Here is a 9211-nt window from a genome sequence, read left to right as displayed (position 1 = left end):
ATGTATAAAAGAATTGTAATTTTCACTCCAATATGCAAAATCATTTAAATAAACTAAGTATTTCGACAATAAAAGTTACAGCACACACATGTTTCATTAATCGGTACAAGTGAAAAATAAGGAACGTCGATTGTGAAACATTCTCTTTCTACCGTTTCATAAATACGGACATGGTACAAAACCGACGTACAAAATACGAAACGGATATTTAATAAATAAAATCACATAAAAACTGAAAAGATTTGTAAAAAAGTCATAACTATGGATCTTAAACTATCATGTGATAGATTGCTTTTTGTTGTGATATCAGTTAAATGCATAAATATAATTGAGCAAACTTATCGAACGTGTCAGCTTTTTTGACACAGACAATAACCAATTTTCGTGGATCTGAAAACCTGCATTAGTAANCATTTTTTTCTAGTATTAAATAATTTTAAAAAATATTTATTTTTGTATACATATATAGTTTTAGTTTTGTACATATTAATACAATTTTTTTATTTACTTATGTACATAAAAATTTTATGTAAATTTCATTATTCGTCAACCTGTTTCGAAAATAGGACAAGTTTCGTAATAGGTACTTTTACCTTATATGGCGGCGGCGGCGTTACACGGCGGCCTAAGGATCTACTGTCCAGCAGAAGTAACGCAGCAGTTGCAACTGCTACGTGAAGCCGCTACGTAGCGCTAACTTCGGCAAAACACACCCATTGTCTGTATCGTGATATTTTCGGAACTTTTCAAGCCAAACGAGCAATATAGGAGTATTACATATATGCATTTTTCATAGCCACTTTTAATCTATCCAGTTAGGTCTCCTTATTCTTACTTCGTGACCAAAGCATATCATTACGATATTGAATTAAATTGAATTGAATTCACGTGGATCATCATCTGGATCTTTTGGAAGCTGACTTTTGATCATGCGTGTTCAAGCGTGGTTCGCCGAAAAGTAAGCAATAAGTGATATAAAATATCGATAAATAATATATATGAGCAAGGAAAGAGGAACAAGATAAACCGTAAATAATTAGGATATTTAAAATGTAGGCTAGATAAATGGTACATATGTAGTTGCCTAGAAAAAATAAACTGTAAATAGATCAAAAACACATTTAACAAACGCTAAATTTTTATCACACTCTGTATTTTACTTTGTTTTAATATATTGACGAATAGGTTTTACAAATATATACATATAAGTACCAGTTAGTAAATCACTGCATTTTATATATTTGATGGATATAATGCTGATACCTTTATTTTAACACACAAGCCAGAAAGATAATATAAAATGAAGATGTTCAATTGCACTGTTCAATTACACAACAAAGAGTTATGTTATTCAACAACATCGCAACTGTACTGTCATTTGAGAAAAAAGTAGACTCTTATAAAATAGAAGCATATTTACTTTGGAAAACAGAAAAAGAGAATCAAGTCAAATATTTGGTAATGTATATATATATATATGATTATAGATTATGTACATTCTCTTCTCTTTAGATAAATAAATTTTGACATATTGTGTGAGTACAAAGTTTATATCTGATTTATCATTAAAACTAACGATAAATTGGACGCAACTTCTTGCACTCACTCAATACATAAGTAATTACTAAACAATTCTAAAACAGAATTTACAGTGTTTGTGTTTTTTTTCCTTTAAATATTTTTTTTTCTTTAAATATATTTTTTTTCCTTTAAATTTTCAGAATTGTACTTATTTATATCAATTAAATGAGCAAGTTTCTTTTTCAGATTAGTACAAGAAGTCTTAGTGACTTCAGTAAAAACTTAGAGGGTATAAACTTGCGTTATTCAAATTCAAAAAAAAAGCACATCAACAATGTTACATTATGTTTTATAAATCCATCTCACAATCTTGTAATTCAAAGTACTGATGATGTTTCTCTTGATAAATTTACTAAACTTGTGTGTATGATGTCTGTTGGAAGGTGGTACTCATTTTACAAACTTTCATCTAATGTTAAATCTAATGTTACATTAAGAAACACAAAAATTGATGGAAGAAAAAGAAAATATCCACCTAGAAAAGGTTTCCCAAGAACAACAAAAGAACTTATTTTACGCAAATTGAACATAATGGAACTTGATCCTTAAATTATTTTTAATTTACATGATCTAAGAGTTCTTGACTTATCAAACAATCAGATTTCATTTTTGCCAAAGAAGTTAGGTGCTTTGCCTCATCTTGAAAAACTTCTTTTATCACACAATTGCCTTGGAAACACTTGTTTAGAGATCGCTAAATGGGAATGGATGGAGCAAACTGTGCTATTTCACAGAGCTTGAAAGAATTAGACATAAGTAACAATAATGTAAGTTTTGTCATATTATAAACTATAAGACGGCACATATAACTGGTAGATTTACATGTAAACCAAAATTTTATAGTTTTTTATTATAGTAATTAATAATTCATTATTTATTGTTATTTATTATTGTCACTTAGCTCACTGAATTGCCACTGCAAATTGGAAAGCTACAGAATTTAATATGCTTAAACGTTTCCCAAAATTTGTTAACAAAAGTGCCGCAAATTATCGGAACTTTACAACAGTTAGCAAGGTTAGATTTGTCGACAAACCTACTGTCATATTTATCAGGGAGTATGAGGGGAATGGAATTGGACCATTTAGATGCTGCAAACAATCCTTTTAAAATCAGAAGCGAGGATGATCTATACTCTTTCAATTTATCTTTCTCAAATTATTCACAAGTGGTGAGCCTTTTGGATTTAGCAGCTAAAGCAGTGAAAAAACATAGGTGTTGTATATTTTATTTTTTACTGTGTTTTTATATACACACATTACTAATTTAACAGTTATAAAATGAGAATAAATTTATTGTTTTGCAGGATACCATATAATCATTTACCATCTATATTGGGCAGATACTTGGACAGTGACAAATTTTGCTGTGTATGCCGGGATCTTTGCTTTAATTCTAATATAAAGGAGTTCAAGTCATTATTACATGCATTCCAAGCTTTAAATAGACTTCCTCTAACTACAGTATGTCAAAGTAGCACAGTACCGATAGACAGGCCACTAATATTCTCATGTTACTTTTGTTCATTAAAGTGCTATGATCATTACCTCAAACTTAGAGATTAACAATGTAGTAATAGGTTTTCTTCAATCTATTTTTAGTAAAATAAATTTTGGTATTATAAAACTTATTTTACAATAAACCTAAAGGTAGCTAAATCAATCACTGCTGTACATGAGAAATTTGAAGGTGAAAGACATTACATTTAGTTTAGAACATTTCGTTCACTTTATTTTGAAACAAACTTCTCTAGATTCATTTCAATTTAATTTGTAGTTTTGGATAATTTGGATCTTTTTTTTGTTTATAATTACAAAACTTGTGTTGACCAGTTATATACAACGTGTTATATCATTAAGCTAGTTTTTTAAAACTATGATTTCTTAAAAAACTAAGATTTTCAAATAAATAAATAGTTAAAGAACAGTTTTGTAATTAAAACAATTAAAAAAGGGACCTAAAAACCGATTGTCTACTGATGATATCAAACAATAATTCAACTCACAATGTCGTTACGGGACGTTTTGATCTGTATTTATTTGTTTAGATCATCTTCAGCCAAACTAAAGAATAATATTACAATCAATAAAACATTTTGAATAACTAGTTGGTTACATAATAAAAGTAAATGATAAGAATAAGCAAGTATACACTTGTCTAACAAGTCAGCACAATGACAGTTAATGTATGCTAGCAACGAAAGAAAGTCAAATACGGATGTCATACATTGTGAGTTGAATTATTGGCGTAGTTTACACCGATCATTTAATACGCATATTAAGTACTATATTCGTATTAAATCGGCTTAGTCTCAATAATGTAAACGTTGTCATATTAAACTGGTACGATACGTCTTCTTTACGCGTATCATATCAAAATGGTACGCGTATCAAGCACATTTATAATAATGTAAACACCAAAATTATACATTGAAAAACAAATTTTATTTGATTCGAGTACCAACAAGATGTATGGTATAAACCAGACCATTGTGTTTGATACCACCGCCATCAGTGGATAATCGATTTTTGGGTCTCAAGTCGACTTTTTACGTCAGTTTGTAGTGTGATATTTGCTTAATATAAAAAGTTGTGCAGTTTATACGTAGAAAACAAACTGTATCCCGGATGGAAATTAGTTTAGAAGTTTAGTGTAAATGAATATAATGTGTTAGAAGTACAGGATCATTTTCGTAAATATTTCAGCACACTATGTATTTACCTTAAACTTTGAAACGCATTTCTGAGAGCTCCTTATTGTTCTTTATGTTGTTCCCACTTCCATCCCGAAGTATGTGAGTACCAACCAGTTTATTTTGCGGTTCCGCACCCCAGTGGTCCCTTGGTCGTGCCTGTACGTGGGGAAAAGGCTCCCGCTAACACCCTATGTTTATAAGGTCAGGCGTTGCGAGTTCTGTCAGAGGTTTGGTCACACTGTACATTCGTGCAAGCAGTCCGGTGACGACCGACGCAGGTTTTGTGAGAAGTGCGGCAAGTCTGGCCATGCTAAACCAGACTGCCCTAATGTCCTTGATGAGTGCATAAATTGCATCCGGTCTAAGGCCGGTAACACCGGCCATCAAGCGTCTGAGCTCCGCTGCCCTGTTTTCCAGAGGCAACGTGAAATTCATAAACTGATGGCTTACAGAGACCTTTCCTTCCGGGATGCAGCCGGTCTCTGTGACAGCGGAAACACTCTTTCTGGCTTGGAGTCTAATCCGACCAGTGTTTCAGTACCCCTTCTTACGCTAGGGGAGTTTTTACCTGGAAACGGCGTCTTCCGTTTCTCTGGAACTGACAGATCAGGTTCCCCTTTCTCACAGAGGGTGACTAAAGCCAACCCGAAGGTACCCTCTCCGTTGGTTAGGTCTCCCCTCACTCCCGGGAACTCGGGGGGTCGTCTGCACGACCCTTCCCCTACATCTAACCTGTCTTACGCGGAGGTTGTCTCCCTAAAACCTCCTCCACTTGCTCGCTTTGCTCCTAGGTGGAGAGGTAGTAACGAAAAAGTTATTTCCCCCTCTTCACCCTCAACTAAACGAGCCTCACTTAATCATTCTCTTATTGATTCAATCTCCAAAAAAATATCTTCGAGCAACAACCCTTCTAAGGATAAACCCTCTTCACCGTCTTCTGATAAAGAGTTACTTATTTCTGCGTTTCAAAAACTCAACGTCACTCCTAGTACAAACATCTCGCAACTAAGCAATAATGACATGCAAAATATTGTCACGGAATTACTTAGGTACCTCTACGGTACTCTCGGTTCACAAAGTTAAATTCACTACTGTTATCTGTGTATTATTTAATGAAGCCTTTCCCTGTAGTCCAATGGAACTGCAGGTCCTTGGTCCGCAATCTTGATGCGGCGCGTCTGCTACTCCAGGACTGCATGGCGGAGGTTGCTGTGTTCTGCGAAACCTACCTCGATGGTAACTCCATAGTCACTTTCCCAAACCACGAAATAATATCCCACGACCGCAATCGTCACGGGGATAGAGTTGCCATCGCCGTTGCTAAACATATTAGATTTCGTGTTCCATAAATTCCTCAGCTACTTGACCTCTGCGTAGAAAATAGCGTAGAACTCGTAGTTTTAGAACTGTTTCTCTCTAAGTTTCAGTCTCTTTATATCTTTTCGTTATATAACTCATCTAGGGTTTCTTCAAACTACACGTCACCCTCCTTCTGGCAAACTTTCTTCCAGTTAAGCTCCAAATTCCAACCTGCTATAATATGTGGTAATTTCAACGGAAAGAGTCCGCTGTGGTGCACCACACTCCCCCTCTCTAACAGAGAAGGGAAAAACATAGAACATGCGTTAATGAACTCTTCTTGGGTGGTTCTCAACGATGGTAGTAATACGTGATCCTCTGCCGACCTCTCCAGGCGGTCCGCGATAGACCTCACTTTCGTTTCTGGCACTTTGGCCCCCCAGTGCTCTTGGAGAGTGTGTGAGTACCATTACGGTAGCGACCACTTCCCAGTGGTCACTTCTGTCTCGGATAGGTTTTCTGACCGCATTGCGTGTCGGTCCTATTACTCTGTTAAACAAGTTAATTGGAGTAAGTTTCAATCCTTGTGCCAAGAAGGCGTGGATTCCCTCCCTCCGTTAAACACCACGACAAATGTAGATAGTACCTACGTTCGGTTAGTGTCTCTCGTAGATGAGGCACTTCTGAGTGCGGGTGCAGTTTGCACAACCACCTCTAAGTCTTCTAGAAGACCCCCCACACCCTGGTGGGACGCTTCTTGCTCTGAGGTTTTTTCTCGGAAGAGGGCCGCTTTTGCTCAGTTTCGTTCTCATCCCAACATCAATAACCTAGATAACTACTGTCAAGTGGCTAAAGAGGTGTCTAAAGCCTTAAGAAAAAAGAAACGCCAAGCCTTTCGGATTTTTTGTGGCTCTCTACACGCCAATTCTGATGTTGGGTCGGTTTGGAACACGGTCAAGGCCTTTTCTTGTGCACGCAATAAACCCAGAAACGAGAGTAACAAAAATTGCCTTGACCTTGAGGGCTTTCAGAAGGCATTCGATAAGATTGCCTCATGTGACCCCCCTCCCCCTCAGAACCACCCCACTTTTCTGGAATCGTTGAATCAGCTAAACACCAACCTTAGCAATGAGTATATGGATAGCCAGATTACTCCTGAGAAGTATTATTCCGTGATAAAGTCCCTTAAAATCCGGTCGGCCCCTGGCCCAGACTTAATCACGAACTTCATTATCACCCAGTTCCCCTCGGCCCTCCATGTGTACATAATCAGTCTTCTTAATCTAATGTATTCTCGACAGGTCTATCCAACTGCGTGGAAAAACTACTTTGTCATTTTTATTCCCAAGCCGGGACGCAAGGGAGCATACGGACCCATATCTCTAGCAAATAACCTCCTCAAAGTAATGGAGAAAGTAATGTGTCGCCGACTTGAATGGTGGATTGAAAATAACGGTATTCTCTCCCCCCACCAGTTTGGCTTTAGACGAGGCCTCTCCTGTACTGATAGTCTGTCCATGCTTGTGTCTAAGATAAAAGCGGCTAATAACTCCAGACAGGTTACAGGTGCCGTTTTTCTTGACATCGAGGGGGCGTTCGACAATGTCGTGCCATCGACACTGCTGACCATGCTCTCTTTCTTCGGGGTCCCCCCCCGAATGGTAGTTTTCTTGATCTCAGTGATTAGTCTCAGGAAGTTAGAAGGATACGCATCGGGAGTCTATGTTCAGACCCGAAACACGGAACGAAGGTTGCCGCAGGGCTCTGTCCTGAGTCCCGCACTGTTTAATATTTACATGTCTCGTGTCGAAGCCTGTCTACCGGCATCTGTAAACGCCCTTATTTACGCTGACGATGTAGTGATTTTCTGTTCCAACCCCTCTGTTTCGTTTGTTGCTCAGCAACTAAATACCGCTCTCGACCAAGTACAGTCACACCTAACCACCCTAGGACTCCAAGTGTCACCCAGCAAGTCTGTGGCTACGTTTTACTCACTGTGCCCTTTAAGGAACATGAAGTGGCTCCTAAAGAAGAAGAACGTGAACATTTCCTTGGCAGGAACTAAACTTAACATCGAGTGGACAGTTAGGTTTCTAGGAGTTTACGTAGATTACTCCCTGAAATGGAAAAAGCACATGGCCGAGATGAGGAAACGAGTCCTCCCTCGTATAAATATTCTTAAGGTGTTGGCAGGAATAAAGTGGGGAACACACCCTATCGTCTTGTTAACCGCGTATAAGGGACTGGTCAGGTCCGTTCTAGAGTGGGGTTGCCACGTAACCTACCCTCTCGGGTCACGCGAAGAGCTAGTACTTGACCGCCTGCAGTTCTCCTGTGCCAGGGTTGTGTGTGGCCTTATGCGCACTACACCGACAAATGTGTTACTAGATGTGGTAGGCGAACAACCCCTACAGTATAGACACAAGTATCTTATTAGCAAATATGTTTGCAGGGTTTGCGCTAGGTCAAGCCATCCTCTGGGACGGCTACTGAGGAGCACTGTCGAGACTTGGGAACCTATCTGTGCTGACAACGCGTTTGGTCTTTTTACGGTGTATCGGGAACTCCAGCACATTGTTAAAGATGTCGCAAAGTTCTCACTCCCGGGTAGCCTCGGCCTCCCGTACCACGTTAGGTTCTTCAAATGTGACACTGACACCAACACTGGCTTCCTTGCGCGTCGGGCCGAAAACCCCCAGCAGTATCTCGAAGGTTTCTTCAGGGACCATGGCCTTACCAGGATATTTTTCACTGACGGGTCTCTTTCCCCGGGATCGGATGAAACACCACCAGCAGTTGGCTTTGCTGTGGTCTCAGACGAACCCGATCTCGTCCATTATGAACGCATAAACAGTAATTCCACTATATTTGACGCGGAAGTCCGCGGCGTTATTTGTGCGCTGGAGTACCTCAAAGACTTTGGGTTTCCTCGGGTTGTGATCGCGTCGGACTCACTCAGCGTGATCATGTGCCTTGGATCAACGGACCTTAGAGGTGTCCATTCACCGTTAGTGTATCAAATAAAGGAGTTGGTCCTTGGACTTAAGGACGATGGCGTGTCAATCAAGCTGGTGTGGGTCCCCGGGCACTGTGGTGTCCTGGGCAACGAGAAGGCAGATAAGTACGCAAAACTCTCCTTGGCTCTTCCAGAACCTAGCTTTGGAAGCGAGTTGGAGGTCTCCTCGCTGTTCCCTTCCCTTCGGTCCGATACAGTAAGATTGGCCAGAGAGAAGTTACTCAGTGATGCGACCCACAAAGGAGTTAGGTACTTCCAACGTAAACCCGTACCCTTGAACAAACCGTGGTTTATTAGGGTTAAAAAAAAGAAGTTTCTGCCTCGTCCTTTAGTTACACTAATATCTAGAATACGTTCACGTTATACAGCAGTAAATGCTCATTTAAGGGAAAAGGGAATAGTGACCTCTTCGAAGTGTTCGTGTGGACACCCGTCTCAATATATCAATCATATATTCTTTCATTGTCCTAATTATAAGATTCACTCAGATAAGCTAATAATAGATTTGTTCCACAATGGCTTTAGCCCCCCTTATAGTGTGGAGGAGGTCGCTTTTTCCAAGTGTTTTCGCGCCATGTTCGCTCTCCTCTCATTCGTAAACACTACCAACGTAAACATAT

At 39.0% G+C, this 9211-nt stretch overlaps 2 protein-coding genes across 2 annotated transcripts; both read left to right on the top strand.

The window, feature by feature from the left end:
• Nucleotides 1–2257: 2257 nt before the first annotated feature.
• On the top strand, nt 2258–3146 carry LOC109862774 (plant intracellular Ras-group-related LRR protein 7-like). Its single transcript, XM_020442910.1, has 3 exons — nt 2258–2348; nt 2483–2796; nt 2888–3146. The coding sequence occupies exons 1-3, from the start codon at nt 2280–2282 to the stop codon at nt 3144–3146; spliced, it is 642 nt and encodes a 213-aa protein (XP_020298499.1). The 5' UTR covers nt 2258–2279.
• A 4441-nt stretch (nt 3147–7587) lies between these two features.
• LOC109862773 lies at nt 7588–8889 on the top strand (the record flags this gene model as incomplete). The annotated part of the gene is made up of 2 exons (XM_020442909.1): nt 7588–7826; nt 8028–8889. Coding segments are annotated over exons 1-2 (1101 nt in total), but the record flags the coding sequence as incomplete, so codon positions are not given.
• Nucleotides 8890–9211: the final 322 nt, after the last annotated feature.

Source organism: Pseudomyrmex gracilis, unplaced genomic scaffold (assembly GCF_002006095.1).
Source record: "Pseudomyrmex gracilis isolate BER0280 unplaced genomic scaffold, ASM200609v1 scaffold_2363, whole genome shotgun sequence".
NCBI classification, from domain to species: Eukaryota; Metazoa; Arthropoda; class Insecta; order Hymenoptera; family Formicidae; genus Pseudomyrmex; species Pseudomyrmex gracilis.
The sequence above is the reverse complement of the archived record's forward strand: the minus strand, read 5'-3'. Positions and strand labels throughout refer to the sequence as shown.

Excerpts from the sequence above, each read along its gene's own strand:
- LOC109862774 (XM_020442910.1), top strand. The coding sequence starts at position 2,280 with ATGGGAATGGATGGAGCAAACTGTGCTATTTCACAGAGCTTGAAAGAA. Across the intron at positions 2,349-2,482 it reads TAGACATAAGTAACAATAAT|CTCACTGAATTGCCACTGCA; the intron begins GTAAGTTTTGTC and ends ATTGTCACTTAG. Across the intron at positions 2,797-2,887 it reads AAAGCAGTGAAAAAACATAG|GATACCATATAATCATTTAC; the intron begins GTGTTGTATATT and ends ATTGTTTTGCAG.